This window comes from Scyliorhinus torazame, chromosome 1 (genome assembly GCF_047496885.1).
Source record: "Scyliorhinus torazame isolate Kashiwa2021f chromosome 1, sScyTor2.1, whole genome shotgun sequence".
NCBI classification, from domain to species: Eukaryota; Metazoa; Chordata; class Chondrichthyes; order Carcharhiniformes; family Scyliorhinidae; genus Scyliorhinus; species Scyliorhinus torazame.
The window spans coordinates 174,158,233-174,180,085 of record NC_092707.1 but is presented as its reverse complement, the minus strand read 5'-3'; the positions used below and the strand labels follow the sequence as shown (position 1 = coordinate 174,180,085).

The 21,853-nt window shown below is 42.9% G+C and overlaps 1 protein-coding gene across 3 annotated transcripts; it reads right to left on the bottom strand.

Annotated features, from left to right (window-relative positions):
- Positions 1-733: 733 nt before the first annotated feature.
- rpl11 (ribosomal protein L11) lies at positions 734-21,680 on the bottom strand. Of its 3 annotated transcripts, none has more exons than XM_072501170.1 (6): positions 21,511-21,680; positions 16,102-16,252; positions 15,903-16,009; positions 14,473-14,604; positions 3,211-3,321; positions 734-3,091 (listed from the first exon to the last, which is right to left on the bottom strand). In XM_072501170.1, the coding sequence occupies exons 1-6, from the start codon at positions 21,523-21,525 to the stop codon at positions 3,062-3,064; spliced, it is 546 nt and encodes a 181-aa protein (XP_072357271.1). In that variant the 5' UTR covers positions 21,526-21,680; the 3' UTR covers positions 734-3,061. The 3 variants fall into 3 exon arrangements, with proteins under 3 accessions (XP_072357271.1, XP_072357272.1, XP_072357273.1); XM_072501171.1 differs by having other exon boundaries at positions 21,494-21,595; XM_072501172.1 differs by lacking the exon at positions 21,511-21,680 and adding an exon at positions 18,807-18,826.
- Positions 21,681-21,853: the final 173 nt, after the last annotated feature.

Sequence of the window (21,853 nt, the reverse complement as noted above, 5' to 3'; positions counted from 1 at the left end):
AAACTGCTGTTAAACATACTAGTTCTAATGCAATATTAGATTTGCAATTTACCATTCCTACCAAAAGCACACAGGATACAAGATTTAATGCCAGACGTGAGATAACTAATATGGGACAATAAACACAATAATGTGGCTTTTTAAAAACAAATTTAGAGTACCCAATTAAGGGGCAATTTAGCATGACCAATCCACCTACCCTGCACATCTTTGGGTTACGGGGGGTGAGACCCACGCAGACAAAGGGAGAATGTGCAAACTCCACATGGACAGTGACCCAGGGCTGGGATCAAACCCGGGTCCTCGGTGCTGTGAGGCAGTAGTGCTAACCACTGCACCACCTTGCGATCCACAAAATAACATGGCGAAACCCTGATCAATGTCGAACTGATTTTTCAATTTTAGAATTCAAATAACAGAATCAAGAATCAAGGTTTCTATACAACAGAACAGGATAAAAATGGTGAGAAAGAAATTCCTAGAATTTCCCCTGCAGGAATTCTCCAACAAGGTTAAATGGAATTTGCATTTATTTGAACACTCCTGGCAGAGAGAGAGAGAGAGACAGTTAAAGCTAAAATATATTTTGAAGGATAGAGGAAGTAACAAAAAGGGCTGTTGATTTAAAAGAAAATTGCATTTGTCTTATGAAAATTACAGAAATGTGCCAGGTTCCTTGTATACTCACTGTCATAAGATTTGAATTACTATTTATGTGTGAATAAAATATATAGATAGTAAATATAGTGTATTTATTGCGTTTTTCATTAATATGGTGCATTTATTGACTCACTATCTTACAATCAATAGGGTTTTACACAGTGTAATTAAATCACCCTAAAGTAGCCAACACATTGAAATGGAAGCATTCTACTTAATACTCTGAAATTGTAGATGCAAAAATGAGTCAGAATAGTTATGTAAACATTAGGTCAGGGAACATTAATGGACAGAATGGTATAATTAACATTTTGGTTGTGGACCCTTTGTCAAAACTGGAAATAAATACGGATAAATATCCTTTTTAAATCAGAAAATGGAAAACATTTCAAAACACTAGACTGCTCAAGTGAAACCAGGGGCACGGTTTAACCAAAACATTTCCAAGTGTCATTTTGAGTCAGATTGTCAGGGTGTTTCTCGCCAGCCTTTTGGTTGAGATCCACACCGGTACTTATCAACATATAGTCATTTTTTGGGGCCTTGGGGAGTTTCTCTGAAGTCGAGCCCGCACTTAGGGATTTGGTCAGCAACAGGGAGCTGAATTCACCAGTGAGACCGGCTCCTCTGAGATCGGGCCAGCATTTTGAAAGGGTGCCCCTATCTCTAACTGAACTTGGGGGACCCCCATCCACGGGTAATGTCACCCCCTGCACACATGGGCATTACCCCACTCCCACATGAGAATGGGATTGCTGAGGGCTTCCTTTTTCAGGCCTCCCAATCCCTCCTTTTGGGTACCCCTTCACTACCCCCCCCCTCTCCTTTAGGAGGCCCCTTTCATGGGATTGGCCCTCCTTGGGCTCCAACCCTTGGCAGTGCCACCTGGGCATCCTGGCACACCCTGGCAGTGCCCATGCCAGCCTAGCAGTGCCAGGATGCTAGTGTCAAGGTGCCACCCTGTCAGTGACCACCTAGGGGTTTCCAAAGGACTGGGAGAGCCTCCCCAGGTGCAATTATGGACCAGTGGTAAATAGTGCCAGGGTGAGGTCTCCCAGGAGCGGACGTTCGTTCCCAGGATTGGGAGAATCGGGTGCCAAAATATTTAAGTGAGCTGAATGACTCATTTAAATCTGTCTATCTGGATCTCACGAGATGATCTGACTAGCGCGAGGTTAAATGGCCTTGTCGCATCACTGAGTCGGGCGCGACAACGCCGTTCAATCGCGCCCCAAATCATAGTCAAAAATAATAATGAAACAAAAGGAGACATAAGTAAACCAAATAAAAGACACAGACACAAGAAACATTAAAATCTGGCACTGTAGAACCAGTTCCAGCAGCTCAGGAACCTAGTAGAACAGGAGGTAAAATGCAGCTTGACATCAAGAGTGCAGACTGTCTGGACAGAGATAATGTTCTGATGCATGATCTCCATGCCATATAGAAACCAGCCGCTTCCGTTTTCTCGGAAACTAATCAATGGAGTGGAGATTCTCAATCCAAACACATGGCTGACAAGAGAGTCTGCATCATTGGGATCCACCAGCTTTATTTTTTCCTTTTCCATGGTATTTTTCTCCTTCCTTAACTTTGTTCTCTTCATTCTTGAATGCGGCTCATCATCGAATCCTCAGTTGACACAGCATTCAGAGTGGAACACTACAACTGGAGTCATTTGATAGAAGATAGGACTCCAGTGATAATGCTTTTCGCTGCAGAATTGCCAGTTGACAAAACTTTCCTGATCATGAATTCGCAGTACACAGCTTTCCACAACAAAAGCACAAGCAGGAAATCAATATGCAAAGCTCAAGATTTCTTTTTCCTGATGGGTGAAACTGTTGGGAATGCACAATGGGAAGGTTTTATCTGGTGTTCAAGCCTACATCCGAAGAATCAGCATTTGGCTGAAATATTGCTAATCACACAAAACAGACAAGACAATTTTTTTTAAATGAATGGCAATGATTTAAGGCTTTAGAGCAAATACGGGTACAAAATGGGGTGATTCACACCAATTAGCTCTTGTTCCATTCATGGTATCAAGATTCTTGATCTTGATGTACAGATAGTACACATCAAATAGCACATCAGGAAACAGCCGGCATTCATTAAAATGTGGTAAACTCATCAGTGGATACGACAAACTTTGTCAAACAACAATTCAATACAGAGTCAGAATGTGGTGTAAGTCAGCAGTACAATTTTGAAATGTTTGTAATGTTCGTTCAGATATTTTAGGGACAAAGTATATTTTTTAACAAAAAAAATAAAGTACAATTGGCTGTTGTCTTTCTGCCTAAATCCAATTTACAATGATGAGGTAACTATCACGAGACTAAAACAGAATAGTGTTATGGATCAGATTTTTTTTATTACTGATAGTTACAAAACATTTTTATTTTCCTGGGAGAATGATACCATCGTACTGCAAAAATAAAGAAAAGCAAATCATTAGAAAGTGAAATGTCTTGAAACAAATTTCAGGTTGCATCTATACTTAAAAGACATTCAGATCACCGGGTGACACCATGAAAGCAAAGGTACCTTCTGTTGGAACCAACGCATGGCTTCCTCCTTGTTGATCCTGTGTTTGGCTCCAATGCGACCGCGTTTACGCTTCTTGTCAGTAATGCTGAAGCCTGGTCTTCCCAGAACCTAGAAAATTGAAGAGAGGAGGAAAGGAGACAGATCAAAAGCAGGGGGGAGGGTAAAGGGAAAGTCTTTCATCTCTAATACAAAAGTTTCAAATTTCTAGCTGCTGGTGGAAACTACAAATGGGCCAGGCTTTACTTGAACTGAACCAACATCAACATCTTCAGATGGTAAATGAGGATTTAAGCCAGCGAGGCAAGGGAGGTGCAAAGATATGGAGACAGATACTAAAGGAGAAAATTAGTTCAAAAGGTGGTGGGGAGGAGTGAGAGGGAAAATAAGACTAAAAGAGCCAGAATTAGGCCACTTGGCCGATCGAGTCTGCTCCGCCATTCAATCATGGCTGATATTTTCTCATCCCCATTCTCCTGCCTTCTCCCCATAACCCCTGATCCCCTTATTAATCAAGAACCTATTTGTTTCTGTCTTAAATACACTCAGTGATTTGGCCTCCACAGCCTCCTGCGGCAAAACATTCCACAGATTCACCACCCTCTGGCTGAAGAAATTCCTCCTCATCTATGTTTTAAAGGATCGTCCCTTTAGTCTGAGATTGTGGCCTCTGCTTCTAGTTTTTCCTACAAGTGGAAACACCCTCTCCTCGTCCACCCTATCCAGACCTCGCAGTATCCTGTAAGTTTCAGTAAGGTCCCCACCTCATCCTTCTAAACTCCAACGAGTACAGACCCAGAGTCCTCAACCGTTCCTCATACAACAAGCTCTTCATTCCAGGGATGATTCTTGTGAACCTCCTCTGGACCCTTTCCAAGGCCAGCACATCCTTCCTTAGATACGGGGCCCAAAGCTGCTCACAATACTCCAAATCGGGTCTGACCAGAGCCTTATATAGCCTCAGAAGTACATCCCTGGTCTTGTATTCTAACCCTATCGACATGAATGCTAACATTGCATTTGCCTTCCTAACCGCTGACTGAACCTACACGTTAACCTGAAGAGAATCATGAACAAGAACTCCCAAGTCCCTTTGTGCTTCTGATTTCCTAAGCATCTTCCCATTTAGAAAATAGTCTATGCCTCCATTTCTCCTTCCAAAGTGCATAACCTCACTTTTCCACATTGTATTCTATCTGCCACTTCTTTGCCCACTCTCCTAGCCTGCCCAAGTCCTTCTGCAGCCCGCCTGCTTCCTCAAGACTACCTGCCACTCTACAGATCTTTGTATCATCGGCAAACTTAGCAACAGTGCCTTCAGTTCCTTCCTCCAGATCATTAATGTATATTGTGAAAAGTTGTGGTCCCAGCACCGACCCTTGAGGTACACCACTAATCATTGGCTGCCATCCTGAAAAAGACCCCTTTATCCCCACTCTCTGCCTTCTGCCAGTCAGCCAATCCTTTATTCATGCCAGGATCTTACCCTTAACGCCATGGACGCTTAACTTATTTAACAGTCTCTTATGCAACACCTTACCAAAGGCCTTCTGGAAATCTAAATAAATCGCATCCACTGGTTCTCCTTTGTCTAACTTCATTGTTACTTTCCCAAAGAACTCTAACAAATTTGTCAGACATGACCTCCCCTTGTCGAAGCCGTGCTGACTCAGTCCTATTTTATCATGCACTTCCAAGTACTCCGTGATCTCATCTTTAATAATGGACTCTAAAATCTTACCAATGATGAAGTCAGGCTAACCGGCCTATAATTTCCCGTCTTCTGCCTCCCTTAAACAGGGGTGTTACATTAACCACTTTCCAGTCCTCTGGAACCCTTCCTGCCTACAGTGATTCCTGAAAGATCATCACCAATCCCTCCACAATCTCCTGAGCTATCTCTTTTAGAACCCTGGGGTGTAGTCCATCCGGTCCAGGTGATTTATCCACCTTCAGACCTTTCAGTTTCCCCAGAACCTTCTCCTTAGTAATGGTCACTGCACTCACCTCTGCCACCTGGTTCTCCTGAAGCTCTGGCATCCCACTGGTGTCTTCCACCGTGAAGACTGATGCAAAGTAACTATTCGGTTCATCTGCCATTTCTTTGTTTCCTATTATTACTTCTCCAGCCACATTTTCCAGTGCTCCAAAGTCTATTTTTGCCTCTCGCTTACCTTTTATATATTGAACAAAACTCTTCCTATCTTCCTTTATATTACTAGCTAGCTTGCACTCATATTTCATCTTCTCTCCCCTTATTGCTTTTTTAGTTGTCCTCTGCATGCTTTTAAAGGCTTCCCAATCCTCTGGCTTCCCACTAATCCTCGCCACTTTGTATGTTTTTTCTTTAGCTTTTATGCTGTCTTTGACTTCCCACGTCAGCCATGGATGTCTTGTCCTCCCCTTAGCATGTTTCTTCCTCCTTGGGATGAATTTCTGTTGTGCTGCCTGAATAACCCCAAAAAACTCCCGCCATTGCGGTTCTACTGTCTTCCCTGCTAGGCTCCTTTTCCAGTTAACTCTGGCCAGCTCCTCCCACATGTCTTTGTAGTTACCCTTATTTAATTGTAATACCGTTACATCTGATTGCAGCTTCTCCCTCTCAAACTGCAGGGTAAATTCTATCATATTGTGGTCACTGCTCCCGAAGGGTTCCTTCACCTTAAGTTCCCTAATCAAGTCTGCCTCATTACACATCACCAAATCCAGAATTGCCTGGTCCCTAGTAGGCTCTGTCACAAGCTGCTCCAAAAAAAACATTTTAGACATTGCACAAATTCCTTTTTTTGAGATCCACTACCAACCTGATTTTCCCAGTCCACCTGCATATTGAAGTCCCCCATGATTATTGTATTATTGCCTTTTTTACATGTCTTTTCTATCTCCTGATTTATTTTCTGCCCCACATCCTGCTCCCACAAATGCACACAAGAAAGGAAAAGGGAATTAAATATTCCAATTTATAAAACTTTCAACATAGGTGGTAAAGTGAAGATGTGTGGTCTATTAATTAAGGAGATAATTACAACCACCAGAAAGTTTCTAATTGATGATTCTCAAACAAAATGTATCTGAAATGAATTACCATGCTGGGTGTACAATATAGATCAAATGATGCAGAACATTTCAGGAGGTCAGAATAGTTGGTGGAGTGGTCATTTGGGAGGGAAGAAGAGAGGTTTAGCAGCACAGATACATAGATCTTTATTAGCTGAGAGCATATAAAAACATAATTTACAGGAAGGAAACGGAAAAGATAGAATCAGTTCTGTTTGAAGAACATATTTCCTACCACCAAGTGGTATTTGACTATGGAGTTCTTACCAAGAAAGAGAGACAATGATTTATTTATTTTTTAAACGGCATAAAATTTTGAAGAAACATAAAACAGAGTAAAAAGGCGAATAAAATGTAATTAGAGTAGATAGTTCTAGTTGATGAGCTAGCATTGACGAGCTAGCACAGGAACAGGTGTGTGGGATCAAATGGCCTCCGATGGCCAAAACATTGTATGTTTTCAAAAAGGAGTTAGATATAGTTCTTGGGGCTAGAGGTATTAAAGGATTGGGGGGGGGGGGAAAAGAGAAGAGCAAAAACAGGTTACTCAGTTGGATGATCAGCCATGATCATAACAAATGGCGGAACAGGCTTAGAGGGCCAAATGGCCTACTCCTCCTACTTTCTATGTTTATCAAAACCGACGAGTGCTTAATTAATCCAGTAATACGAGAGAAGTAACCACCAACATAGAGCGGGTGACAAGAGGACCCAGGGAAGTAACCACCACCTAGAAGGGAAGGTGAAAAGAGGACACAGAGGAAGCAACCACCACCTAGAAGAGAGAGTGAAAAGAGGGTCCAGAGACAGCAAATCCAATTCAGTCCAGTCTGTGGCTCCAGAATGGAGCAGCCACGTTCCACTTACCTGGCAATCGATAGGCAGTGAACAATTCAGCTACTCAGAACGGAGTGCAAAAGGAGAGTGATAAACGGGCAGCACGGTTGTGCAGTGGTTAGCATTGCTGCCTCATGGCGCCGAGGTCCGAGGTTCGATCCTGCCTCTGGGTCACTGTCTGTGTGGAGTTTCATATTCTCCCCGTGTTTGCGAGGGTTTCGCCCCCACAACTCAAAGATGTGCAGGATAGGTGGATTGGCCACACTAAATTGCCTTTAATTGGAAAAAATGAATTGGGTACTCTAAATTTATTTTTTTAAATGAGAGTAATAAACAAAGTGACATCACAGGAAGACAGTACGTTCATTGGTTGTGAAGAAACTTCTGTCAGGGATTGTCTTTAAATTGCTGTAAATTAGAAAAGCATATTATTTTTCAAGAAGCAGCTACACTTGGATTTAAGTGAGAAGTGCCAGGAATAAAGGAAAGTCAGGGTAATCCAAAGGAAAATAAGGTTAACATAATCGAAGTTCAGACAATGGCAGCTCAGTCGAGTGGGTGTCCTGTAATATGTGGGAAATCATGGACGCTACTAGAATCCCAGACGACCATATGTGCAGGAAGTGCTGCCAGCTGGAGAAACCAGAGCTCCGGGTCTCAGGGCTTGCTGGAGTCACTGTGGCATATCTGTGAAGCTGGGAACTACATGAATAGCACGTTCAGAGAAGTGGTCACACCACAACCTCGGAGCCTGGTGGCAGGGGGGAAATGGACAATCGCAGGCAGTCCAAGAAAACCAGGCCTGTAGTGCAGGAGTTCACTGGGGTCCCGCTCACAAATAGGTTTTGTGGTTTGGAAGCAGCGGAGGATGCTGGTTCCTCAGATGGATGCAGTCAGAGCCAAGCTTGTGGCTTCACAGATGGCTTGGCTGTACAGGAGGGGCAGAAGAAGAAAGTAACTGCAATAGTGATAAGGGATTCGTTAGTTAGGGGAAAGGCAAACGTTCTTGTGGCCAAAATATGCAACTCCAGGGTGGTACATTGCCTCCCTGGTGCCAGGTCAAGGATATCATCATGGGAAGGGTGAACATCTGAGGTTATGGCCCACACTGGTACCAAAGACTTAGGAAGGAAGGAGGATGTAGTCCTGCAATCAGAATTCAGGGGCTAGGTAAAAAATTATAAGCAAGACTTCAAATGTAATAATCTCTGGATTAGACCCGGTGCCATGTGCAAGTGACTACAGAATTAAGAGAATAAACAGATACATGTGTGGCTGGAAAGATGGTGCAAGAGGGAGGGCTTTAGATTTCTTGGACTGGCTCTGGGGGAGATGGCACCTGTACAAGCTTCACCTGGCAGAGTTGGACTGAGTTCCTTGCGGGTAGTTTTGCTAGTGCTGTTGGGAAAGCTTTAAGCTAACTCAGCGGGGATGTGGGAACCAAGTGAGAATGTTAGCGAGGAATACCAGGATGCACAAAATACTGGGAGAGACAGATAGGACTAGTATAGATAATAGTAAGTTAATAGATGGAGTTGGAGCAAGGGAGAAGAAATGAAGTCTAAATCAGGATTACTGAATGCACGGAGAACAATAAATAAGATTGGAGAGTTATATGTGTAGACTGCCATGTGGAGATATAATGTTGTGGCGATAGCGGAGACCTGGCTCAAGGAAGGGTAGGACTGGGTGTTAAATATTTCTGGGTGCAAGATAGAAACGGAAGAAAAGGAGGATGTAGTGCTGGTATTGGTTATGGGGATTTCTTTTCAGTGCTGGAGAAAGAGGATGTCCCAGAGGGTTCAAGAACAGAATCAATTTGGCTAGAGCAAAGGAACAAAAAAGGTACAATTACATTGCTCGGTGTAGTCTATAGAGCACCAACTAGTGAGGAGGATGTAGCGGAAGAACTCTGCAGGGAAATTACAGTGATGCAAACAGTATAGAAGAGTTATAATAGGGTCCTTTAATTACCTGAATGTAGACTGAGACAGTGGTACTAGAGAGGGGCAAATGTTCCTAGACTGAGTTCATGGAATTTACATATGGAGGCAGGGGGCATGGCAGAGGTATGAAATGAATACTTTGCAGCTGTGTTTACCAAGGAGATAGATGCTATCTAGGCCATGGTGACAGAGGAAGAAACTCTGTCACTAGAAGGGTTCACAATTGGTTAAGGAGGATGTATTGGTACTTAAAGTTGACAAGGCATCGGGACCAGATGAAATGCATCCAAGGATATTGAAGGAAGTGAGATTGGATTTGCAGGGGCAGAGGGTGGCTCGGTGGCGCAGTGGTTAGCAGCACTGCTTCCTGACGGCGCTGAGGGCCTGGGTTCGATCGCAGCTCCGGGTCACTGTCCTTGTGGAGTTTGCACATTCTCCCAGTGTCTGCGTGGGTCTCACCCCCACAACCCAAAGATGGGCAGGGTAGGTGGATTGACCACGCTAAATTGCCCTTTAATTAGAAAAAAAAAATGAATTGGGCACTTCAAATGTATTTTAAAAAAGGATTGCAGCAGGTTAGGTGGCTTGGCCATGCTAAATTGCCCCTTAATTGAAAAAAAAACAATTGGGTACTCTAAATTTATTTTAAAAAAGAATTGCAGGGACATTGGCCATAACCTTTCAGTCTTCCTGAGACTCGGGGGATGTGTCAGAGGACTGGAGAATTGCAGACATTATGCCCTTGTTCAAAAAAGGTTGTAAAGATAAGATAAACCCAACAATTACAGACCAGTCAATTTAACATCAGTGATGGGGAAGCTTCTGTAAACAATTATTTGGGATAATTAGCAGTAATTAGGAAAAATGTGGGCTGATTACGAAGAGCCAGCATGGATTTCTAAAGGGGAAATTGTGGTTAACTAACAAGCTTTTTTGAAGTTTTTTGAAGAAGTAACAGAAAGGTCGATGAGGGTAATGCTGTTGATGTGGGGTACATGGACTTTCAAAAGGCATTTGATACAATGCCACACGACAGACTTGTGAGAAAAGTTATAGCTCATGGAATAAAAGGGACAATAGCAAAGTGGAATTGGTTGAGTAATAGGAAACGGAGAGTAATGGTCATTGAATATTGAATGAAGGAAGGTTTGTAGTGGAGTTCCCTAGGGGTCAGTATTGGGACCCCTGCTTTTCATGATATATGTTAATGATCTAGATCTTGGTGTGCAGGGGACAATTTCAAAGTCTGCGGATGACATGAAATATGGGAGCATTGTAAACTTTGTGGAGGACAGTGTAGAACTTCAAAAGGACAGAGACAAGCTAGTGGAGTGGGCAGATGGGTGGCAGATGAAGTTCAATGTTGTAGCCATCTGGGATGGCCACTTCCCGATTACAAAATGGACACTTTGCAAAGATTGCAGGGAAAATGGACAATGCTGAGAAAACAAGCAGGTTCAGAGCTTGCCTCTATATTGGAGCCACAGCTCCCAGACAAGACCAAAACTGTAGGCCCATTAGCATACTAATGGCCCATCTCCGGGAACAAAAAAGTAACATTTGAGTAACCGATACTAAGGCAGACACCCCGGCGCCAGAGGAGACCGAAACAAAGCAGGCCAACGGCCACCTAGGACACGGCCAGCCATCAGGGCACCCACCTCTTTATTGGATGAAATCAATAGGAATGATCGAGAAACGGCCCAATTGATTGGGGCCAAGTTCAAGGCCCGCCCAAAAGAGCGCAAAGCCCCTTTAGGTATAAGAAGGAGCCTCCAAGAGAGAATCACTCTCTTGGACTTGGCTCTCACAGCGGAGACCCGTCCACCAGCTGCACCAGAAGCAAGTAAGTTCAAGGTCAACGCTCGCTACCAGACAGACGACTTTACCTGTTCCCCTGTACCAGTTGTAGCCATTTAAAATGGCTAACTCCCGATTAGAATGGCCAAACCCCGATTTAAAATGGCGAACGGAAGAGGCTGATGGAAAAATCAGTCAACAGGACTCAAACAGACAGCTGCAGGTAAATCAGTGTACTCGCCTCTGGGGAGGCCAGACCGAATCGAAACCTGCAGCCATCAACATAACACACCAGCCATCTGCATATAAATTAGGAATCCCCGGGAACAATATGCTACAAATTAGACACACAAAGCCAACCCAGACTTTTCGGCGCCAGCAGCAGCTTACACAAAGATAGGTGAATGACCACCTCAAGACCGCCCATCGATCAAGGAATCACTCCAGCATTGGAGAATATCGAACCAAGTGATTGGGACCAAGTCCAATCACTTGGAACCAGGTACAAGGTCCGCCCCGAGAGGCGGGAAGCCCCTGGGGTCTATAAGAATAGGGGCCAAGTTCAAATCGACTTTTCTTCTCCTCTCCACACTCTTCGAGACCCTTCTGCTGACCCTCTGCAACAGCCGCGAGAAATAGTAAGTCTTACTCCAACGCTTGCTCCGAGATAGGCACTCCTGACTATCGACCTGTACCAGCTTTGAATCCCGCAGGCACAGAACCCATACGAAAGGCCATTCGTTTCCCTGACATGGTGGGCCATTTCCAAAGTTAAGTATTGGCCTGTTAGTTGTAGGAGGTAGCTTAGAAGTAGAATTAATGTATCAGTATTGATTACTGTATATAATAAATGTGCGTTGATTTAACTCTTACTAAGCGGTGTGTTGGATTATTGATCATTACTTGGACTTGAACCACGTGGCGGTATCAGAAAGATACCTGGCGACTCAAGAGCAAAGGTGACAGAACAAGAGCAATTAAACAAAGGCTAAAACGAGCAACACAGTTCGACCCCAGCAGCCTCAGAACCGAACAACGGCCATTGTTCCTCTGACTGAGTGGGCGCCCGAAGCTAAGTATAGGCTTTAGCAGTAGTGATAGTTTAGTCTGAAGTATTTGTGCATGAGTAGATTTAACTGTGTGTGTAAATAAATAAGCATTGACTTTGAACTAACTAACTGGTGTATCGAGTCTTTGATCAGTATTCGGTTTTGAACCTTGTGGCGGTATCGAAAGATACCTGGCGACTCTAGAGCAAACGTAATTGGAATTAAGGAAGGCGACCATATTGACCGCCATATTCAGAGCCAACCAAAGAGAGCAACATTTTGAATATTGAATGAAGGAAGGTTTGTAGTGGAGTTCCCTAGGGGTCGGTATTGGGACCCTTGCTTTTCATGATGTTAATGATCTAGATCTTGGTGTGCAGGGGGCAATTTCAAAGTTTGCGGATGACATGAAATATGGAAGCATTGTAAACTTTGTGGAGGACAGTGTAGAACTTCAAAAGGACACAGACAAGCTAGTGGAGTGGGCAGATGGGTGGCAGATGAAGTTCAATGTGCAATTGTGGGAGGTGATAGGATTGATTTGATAGGAAGAACCTGGACAGACAATATAAAATACAGGGTACAATTCTTAAGGGGATGCAGGAGCAGAGGGACCTGTGTGTATATGTGCATAGATCATTGAAGGGAGCAGGACATGTGGAGCGAGCAGTTAATAAAGCACATAGTATCTTGGACTTTATTATTAGGGGTATAGAGTGCAAGAGCAAGTAGGTAATGCTGAACTTATACAAGACACTAGTTGGACCTCAGCTGGAATATTGTGTGCAGTTCTGGGTGGCACACTATAGGAAGGATGTGAACGCATTGGAGAGAGTGCAGAAGAGGTTTACAAGAATGAGAAAGTTCAGTTACGAGGACAGATTGAAGAGGTTGGGACTGTTCTCCTTGGAGGGAAGGCAGCTTAGAGAGATTTGATATAGGTGTTCAAAATCATGAGGCTGGACACAGTAGATAGGGAGAAACGGTTCTTGATTTAAAACGATCGAGAAAGAGAGGACACAGATTTTAATCGATTTGCAAAAGAAGCAAACATGACGTGAAAAAAAAAATGTTTTCACGAAACAAGTGGTTTGAGTCTGGAGTGCACGGCCTGGAAGGGTAGTGGAGGCAGGTTCAATTGTGACATTCAAGAGGTCATTCTTTCTATTCAGATAATTATCTAAATGTGCAAGGGTATGGGGAGAAGCCAGGAGAATGGTGCTAAGTCATTTGAAGAGCTGGTGCAGACATGATGGACAGAATGGCCTCCTTTTGCGCAGTACCAATTCTGTGAAGAGAATCTCTTACCATGCATTATCAGTATTACTTGCCCATCACATATTTTCCCCACCCCATTGCCAAGTCCACGTATCCATTCTTCTTGTGACTAAAAAGACAGCAAGTAATAATGATCAGAGGCATCACAATCAAACACATCCTGTTCTCCCAAGACATCGCCCCACTTTTCAACTGAAGTTACAATTAGCAGCAGGAATCCTCGGCTTTCAGGGGAGCTGGTCCAGAATGAATCCTTTGTTGGTGCTGAGTTAAAGACAGAAACAGGGAGTACACTACATACACCCCTGTTACAGAGAAGAGTGGGGGAAAGTTTTATTTTAAAAACAATGCTTCTGCTTCCTATTGTGCCTACCCCAGAAAGTGAACATTCGGTGAAATATGAATCGGATCAGATGACATGTCACCATCAAAAGCCTGCAACCACTCAGACCGGAGTGAAACAGGGAGAATGGGCTGTGGTAATAAAGCAGACGTTGGACAGTGCTGGAAGAGCCACATATCATGAGTCAGCAAATTCAGAAAAAATATACTGCCTTTGAATGGTGTAATGGAATTCTAGTTTTGAAGCTTGAGTCATGCTACAAACTCAATACACTAATATACCACCCAAGCACAATAGGCAGTATAATTATTTCATTTCAGAATCAGAGCTCATACACAGAACCTGCACTGCATTTTGTCATTTGTAAAATTAGAGGATGAGCATCGGTGGCCAAAAATTATACAGGGGGTTGAGATAAATTAAAATTTATTCAGCTTCTTCACTAGATAGGGCTTGTGCACAACTTAATCTAGTACTCAAACACCTAGAGAAGTAGGTAGGATGGGGTTAGCTGAACTGTTACACGAGTGCAGAATCGCAGCTACTGGAAATATATATTTTTTTAAATGTCAGATTTATTTTTGTTGATTTTTGATCACAGTCAACTTACCTTATCGACGGCAGGGCTTTGTGAACTGGGAACTGAAGGTTTTGTTAAAGCAAAGTACTGCAGACGCTGTAAATCTGAAATAGAAACAGAAAATGCTGGAAAACCTCAGCAGGTCTGGCAGCATCGGTAGAAAGAGAAGCAGAGTTAATGTTTTGAGCCCAATATGACTTTTTCTTGGAACTCAGACGCAGAAGTTTCAGTCTGGGATCAACACATGCAGAAAGTAGCTGTGGCTGGAAAAATTTCCCCTAGAGGACAAATGGTTTTGCGCAATATATTTAAATGCATATTCACCCAACTCTTTTAATCCCACAAAGCAACCATGTAATAGATAGTACTTACCACATAGAAGTCCAATCCATAGATACCAATGCTTGGATCATACTTAATGCCCAAATCAATGTGCTCCTGAATACCAAAACCAAAGTTGCCAGTATCTGAGAAGTTGTTTTTCCTCAGCTCATATTCACGAACCTGTAGATGAAAGGAATAAAACAAAACCATTAAAAATAGCTTTATTCACTGCCTCAATTTCACAACAGATGCTCAATAATCAAAAACAAGGTCAGCTCTAAGAAACATCCACTTAAAATTTTCCTTACGCTGTAAAAACAAATCTAGTTGGGCAGCGTGGCGATACAGTGATTCGCACTGCTGCTTCACGGCGCTGAGGGCCCGGGTTCGATCCCGGCCCCGGGTCACTGTCCGTGTGGAGTTTGCTCATTTTCCCCATGTCTGTGTGGGTCTCACCCCCACAACCCAAAAAGATGTGCAGGGTAGGTGAATTGACCACGCTAAATTGCCCCTTAATTGGAAATAAAGAATTGGATACTCTAAATTTTTTTTTTTTTAAATGACATTCTAGGCCTTGGAAATCGCACTCAATGTTTCAACTCAAATGATTTCTGCCAACCTCACTGAGGTCAGAACATTTCCCAGAGGATCAACTTTAATGGATTTAAGAATTAAGGAACAATTAAAAATGGTTCCGGTGACAGGTCATTGACCTGATGAACCAACTCTGTTCCTTTCTCCATAATTGCAGCCTGACCTACTGTGTACTTCCAGCATTTTTATTTCAGATTAGAGTATCTGTGGAAGGTATTTTGCTTCTGTGTTAAAATTACCGGAATGAAGCATTTTCCCCATACAGGTGACCGTTGCCAGTTTCCATAATGACTGGACAGTGGAATTACAGCAGAATTTATACACCCCTAAACGATTTGCATTTCTAGAGCCTTTCACAACAAGAGTGTCCAAAAATGCTTCTCAACCAATGTAGTCACTGTTGTAATGTGGGGAAAAACAGCAGCCAATTTGTGCACAAAAGCTACACGAACTACAACGTGATAAGGACCAGATGATGTTGGTTTAGGAATAAATATTAACCAGGGCAACACACTCCCCTCCTCTGCTTTGAAATAGCACCATGGCATCTTTTATGTCCATCAGGGGATACAGGTGAAACCCCGGTTTAACACTCATCCAAAGGATAGCACCTCTGAACGGAGCGCTCTCAGCACAGCATTGAAGCGTTAGCTTTGATTTGTGCAATGAGCAATTTCCCCAGCCAGCTTGCTGCCCAACACCACCATCGCCCCCATTCCATTTTTTCAAACTGCAGATTAAAAATGCAACCAAAGACAGTGTAAAACAAAAGGATAAATAAAAGCACCTTTTTAAAAACAAAAATAAGGTTCACCCATACAAAACCGAAAGGGAACGGCTTATTACTTCTACAAACTACTGCAAAATAAAGCAGTCTAACATACTTTAAGGCCTTTCTCCAGGATCTCCTCAGCTTTGGCACCACGGACTGTGCAGTGAACAGCAATCTTTTCATTTCTCCTGATACCAAAAGATCTCACAGTGTAGCGAGCTGATGGAGAACATACGTTATTTGACAATGCAACAAATTCAAAAGCATTTGAGTGAAGTTTTATCAACTTCAAGTCATGCGTCCAAACTCACCTTTGGAGAAGACAGGGGTTTGGCCAGTGAGCTGCTCAAGCACTTTGGCAGCTCGAGTAAGCCGATCACCACTTTCACCAACACATATATTCATACAGAGCTTTCTGATGCGGAGTTCACGCATAGGATTCTCCTTCTTCTCACCCTGGTCCTAAAATAAGGGATTACCTTAGAAACCAAGATACATTTTGCTGACATAATGAGGCATTATTGGACCATGCTTTACATCAAAAAATGGCTAATTCTTTATTGGGCTGAAAACCACTGGTGGTGTTTTAAAAGAAGCAACCAGCAGCATTTAAAACAACAGCTGCTAAGATGACCAAACATTTGCATCACTGTTACCGTACCAATACCAAAGCCATTACATTGGAGTCAGCCTGTCCAGAAAAAAAACATAGAAATAATCACCTCGGAGGAGTGTGAATGTACTACCTCCTGCCCCATTCACAAAACATCCAGACAATCACTTGTGTACTCAACTGGGTGTAGACCAAGCATTCGATGCAATCTTTTTAGCCAATGGACTCTGGCTGAGAAAGGATCTCTTCCAATCAAGTCTAAACCATGTAACTGGAATCAACTTGCTGTGACTATATTTGGGTAACTGGGCAATTGGTAAGAGATCATGTGATGAGCCCACTAACCCTCTTTGATTTAAGAAATGCCTTTTTCTCTAGGTCACAGAACCGATGTAGAAGAAATGCTGAAGAAGCAGGACCCCCGAGTGGAGTGCTCTTTCACCCAACCCAGCCTGCAGGTTTCAGCCCTGCCTGCTGTTCCGATCATCTATTCACTGCAGGCAGGGTGGGTTTACAAGAACTAATCCAGCAGATGTTGTCTCCAGAAGAACAGATCTGTCGCTATATGTAAACCGTCACAATGCCAAATCCTGAGGGACCATCGAGTCTAGCATGAAACTAGCCAAGTCATCAACCTACAAGATCCATATGTCACTTACCTTTATTAGACTTTTAAAAATCTTTATCTATTGGCCCACTTTGTAAATTACTTGTGTGTGTTTGAGGGAACCCTTGAGTGTATGGATGCGTGAAAGTCAAACTGTTTCATTATTTTATTTAGATTGGGTGTTAAGTACGATAAATACTCCTGCCTTTTATTTTAGAAACCTACAAGGAAACCGGTTTGTATGTGTCGTTGACAGTCATAGCATGGAAACAATCAAACGCTCACTTAATTGGCAAACATATCATTCTTAAAAATCTGTTGCAGTCACAGGAGGAACGGGAAACAAGAGGAGCCATTCTACTCCTCCTCATCTGGTTGTGACAGAAGTTTAGAGCTGACTATTGTGAACGCGATGACTTATCTTTCTCTCCACCTTCCCTCCACAAATATTATCACCTGCCAGACAATTTTCCTTCTCTACCTCTCTCACAAAAGCAGTTATAATAGTGTTGCCACTGGGATTTCAGTAAGCATTACAGTAGATGACCGAGATTTCCTTCCTACATTCACTTGAACTTGCAGTACAATTTGTAAACGTTATCTTGACGTTCCACAATTTAGCAATCTATCAAAATCAAGGAATCAGCCTCGATTAGGAACATCAGTCGCCATAATTCCATGCCCCGCACTCGGATTCCAAATTTATTATACACCCTTTTGTTGGCATTGTAATAATGATCTGGGGACCAAGTTGAGCTCAGTTGGCTGGACAGCTGGTTCGTGATGTAGAGCGAGGCCAAAGGCGTGTGTTCAATTCTCGCACCAGCTGAGGTTATTCATGCACCAGCTGAGGTTATTCATAAAGGCCTTGCCTTCACAACCTTCCCCCTCACCTGAGGTGTGGTGATCCTCAGGTTAAATAATAATAATCTTTATTATTGTCACAAGTAGGCTTACATTAACACTGCAATGAAGTTACTGTGAAAAGCCCCTGTGGGGTGGTTTAGCACAGTGGGCAAAATAGCTGGCTTGTAATGCAGAACAAGGCCAGCAGCGCAGGTTCAATTCCTGTACCGGCCTCCCCGAACAGGCGCCGGAATGTAGCGACTAGTAACTTTTCACAGTAACTTCATTGAAGCATACTTGTGACAATAAGCGATTATTATTATTAGTCGCCATATTCCGGCGCCTGTTCGGTACACTTGAGGGAGAATTCAGAATGTCCAATTCACCTAATAAGCACGTCTTTCGGGGCTTGTGGGAGGAAACCAGAGCACCCGGCCACACATGGAGAATGTGCAGACTCCGCACAGACAGTGACCCAAGCCGGGAATCGAACCCGGGTCCCTGGCATTGTGAAGCAACAGTGCTAACCACTGTGCTCCCGTGCCGCCAGTCAGCTCTCCCCCCTCAAAAGGGAAAGCAGCCTGTGGTCATCTGGGACTATGGCGACTTTATGTTACTTTAATAATGATCGGTAATAGCAATTTCAATCAATTGAAGTAAAAATTTCAAAAAGGATTATACTTCTAAATGTTACTGGAGGCATCAGATTAAACATCCTACAATCATCGCACTTCTCCCACAACAATTATTTTAAATGTCTGTGGTCAACTGAAATGGATAAAAAGTACTTGCTGATTTTTGACAACCCAAACCACATAATTTCAAGTTGTAAACTTTCTTCAATGTTAAACTCCCAGCTTACCAGAAGATGCTAGAAATGAGCTAGCTATACTGATACATTGAATTCAAACTTTTACTTTTACAGAAATTGAAGTTATTTTAAGCATTACCAATCACTGCTGTGTGAAGACAACTTCCAATTTCGATAAAACAGGATTTCAGCTCAAAATTCCAAAGCTCAATAGGGTTTTGATACATCAGCACTGAAACAGGAACTATATTCCAAATCCTAATGAACAAGAGGTAACTGTTCAGCCCATCAAACCAGATACCTTTTGCACTCAATCATAAAGTGTCCTGGGGCGGCACATTGCGCAGTGGTTAGCACTGGGATTGCAGAGCTGAGGACCCGGGTTCGAATCCCGGCCCTGGGTCACTGTCTGTGTGGAGTTGCACATTCTCGTCTTGTCTGTGTGGGTTTCACCCCCACAACCCAAAGATGTGCTGGTCAGGTGGATTGGCCACACTAAATTGCCCCTTAATTGGAACAAAATGATTGGGTACTCTAAATTTATTTTTTAAAAGTGTCCTTAATATCTCTGCTACTAAACATCAACATTGAAGCAAGAAATTCAAAAAGTTGATTATAAATCAACCAATAGTTTAAATATATATCCTCAGGTCCTTCTAAATTCCTTTGAACTAAAACAACTAATGCACCTCAAATTTTTCCCACCAAGCTTACACCCTCCTTTCTGAACCAAAGAACTATATTTTTTAATATAAATTTAGAGTACCCAATTATATATATATTTTTCCAATTAAGGGGCAATTTAGCATGGCCAATCCACCTAACCTGCACATCTTTGGGTTGTGGGGGTGAAACCCACACAGACATGGGGAGAATGTGCAAACTCCGCACAGAAAGTGACCCAGGGCCGGGATTCGAACCCGGGTCCTCAGCGACGCAGTCCCAGTGCTAACCACTGTGCCACATGCTGCCCTCTAACCAAAGAACTTGAGCACCTCTAATCTTTCTGCAATCATGAACATTAGCTAAATCTAGCAGCTATCTTGTTAGGCTGCATAGTTTTTATGCAGTGTGCAACTATATTAAAATATAATGTCACTCCTGCTTTTGTATAAATTTTCTATAAATGTGTCAGTTCTGATTCAAGAAAATAAAATCTGCTGTCTGATCCAAATTTTAAAAATTCAATTTAATAAAAACAGGTGATATCAAATTGGGGGTGGGGGAATAGTCAATACAGAGGAGAACCACAACAAAATACAGGAGGACACTGATAAACTTGCAGAACAAACAATTGGCAAATGAAGTTCAACACAGATAAATGTGAGGTAACATATTTTGGTAGGAAGAATAGGGAGGTCACTTACTTGGAAAGTGCAAGTCTAGGTGTGGTAGAGGAACAAAGGGATTTTAAAAAAACAAATACGCCCATTCACTAAAAGTTGCATCACAGGTTAGCATGGCCATAATGAGGGGGGAGAAAAACAAACCAAGTACTGGGCTTTATTTCTAGAGGAATAGAATTTAAAAATATTGAACCTTAAGTAGTGTGTACACTACAGTTCTGGTAACCATATTATAAAAAGGATGTATAGGCACAGGAGAGGGAACAGAGAAAATTTAGAAGGATAATGCGTGAGTATAATATATCTGTCAGGAAAAGAACAACAGGCTGGTTCTCTTTTTTCTTGAAACAAGGTGACTGAGGAGTGACCTAATAGATGCGTTCACAATTATGAAAGGTTTTGACAAGAGTACAGAGACAATGGTTAGGTGGACTGGCCATGCTAAATTGCCCTTGGTTCCCAAAGAAGTACAGCTTGGATGGATTGACCATGATCAACTTACAGGGGTAGGGAGAGTGAGCCTGGGTGGAGTGCACTTTCAGGAGGTCAGTGCACACTCAATGGGCTGAGTGGCCTCCTTTTGCACTGCAGAGTTTCTGTGGTTTCTTGTGGGGTGGAGCATTACTCGTGGCCATCAGCAGAAGATAGTCACCAAGAAATCAAATAAGGAATTCAAAAGAAACTTGTTTACCCCAAGCGTGGTGAGAATGTGAAACTTGTATCATACAGAGTGTTTAAAGCAAATAGTATTGATAAATTTAAGGGTAAGCTTGGCAATCATTTAAGGGAGAAGGGAATAAATAGATGTTAATGACGGTCGATTTAGTAAAATGGGAGGCACGACTGGAGCATAAGCACCAGCATGTTTCCTCCGGGTGCTCTGGTTTTCTCCCACAGTCCAAAGATGTGCAGGTTAGGTGGATTGGCCATGCTAAATTGCCCTAAGGTTAGGTGAGGTTACTGGGTTACGGGAATGGGGTGGAGGTGTGGGCTTAAGTGGGGTGCTCTCTCCAAGAGCTGGTGCAGACTCGATGGGCCGAATGGCCTCCTTCTGCACTGTAAATTCTATGATATGGACTGGATGGGCCAAATTACCTGTATATCCTGCATAAGGACTATTCCCTTGTTTTAGTATCCTCTAATCATGGCTACTGTTTTTAACACAAGTCATTTGCAAGTAGATTCGACAGAGGTTCAGACCTAAAACTCTGCCGTGTTCGACCTAACAACCTTCCAAGGTCTGGCACTGAACTAACGAGGCGGTCCACTTCCTCATTTTAAGCTTTAAGGCAACTTCTTATCCAGTCTCTGCAGCAACTTGCTTTTATATCGCACCTTTAACGTGGTAAAGCATCACAGACATTAGCGCAAAAAAGCAAAGATGCACTTAGTTATATCTTTCTCGTATCAAAATATAAACTGTCATTCCGAATATAAAAAGCAGGGAGCTTGAAGCTGACAAGTTTAGGAAACGACGCACAAATAAAAATCCAGAACCTGGCGTCGCAGCATCGTGCGTGTTATCTGCAGCCGAACTTGGCCTCCACAAGCTTCTAGCTGAGCGGCTTTTATCTCCAATTATAAATAAAACTGTAGCAGCAATGGTTTTCCCCCCCTCAAGCCGGGATCCCCGGTGTGTCACAAAGCAAATAGATTTGTCTTTAAACCTCTCCCCTTTTTGCTTACCGCCATGTTGGTGGAGGAGACAAGGCAACACTTCAAATCAGGGCATACTCAGGGCCGCAAGCAGCCTGGAGATGAAGCAAGAGGATCCTGCTGCTCACCGTTACCGCTTAGCGCCACCTTTCCAACGCCAGAAAATTACATCCTCCTCAACACT

What these genes read in the sequence shown, in the direction of transcription:
- rpl11 (XM_072501170.1), bottom strand. An exon ending in AACCCCTGTCTTCTCCAAAG is followed by an intron (nt 16,010 to 16,101) that starts GTGAGTTTGGAC and finishes GTTCTCCATCAG; the next exon opens with CTCGCTACACTGTGAGATCT. An exon ending in TCCTGGAGAAAGGCCTTAAA is followed by an intron (nt 14,605 to 15,902) that starts GTATGTTAGACT and finishes TTTCATCTACAG; the next exon opens with GTTCGTGAATATGAGCTGAG.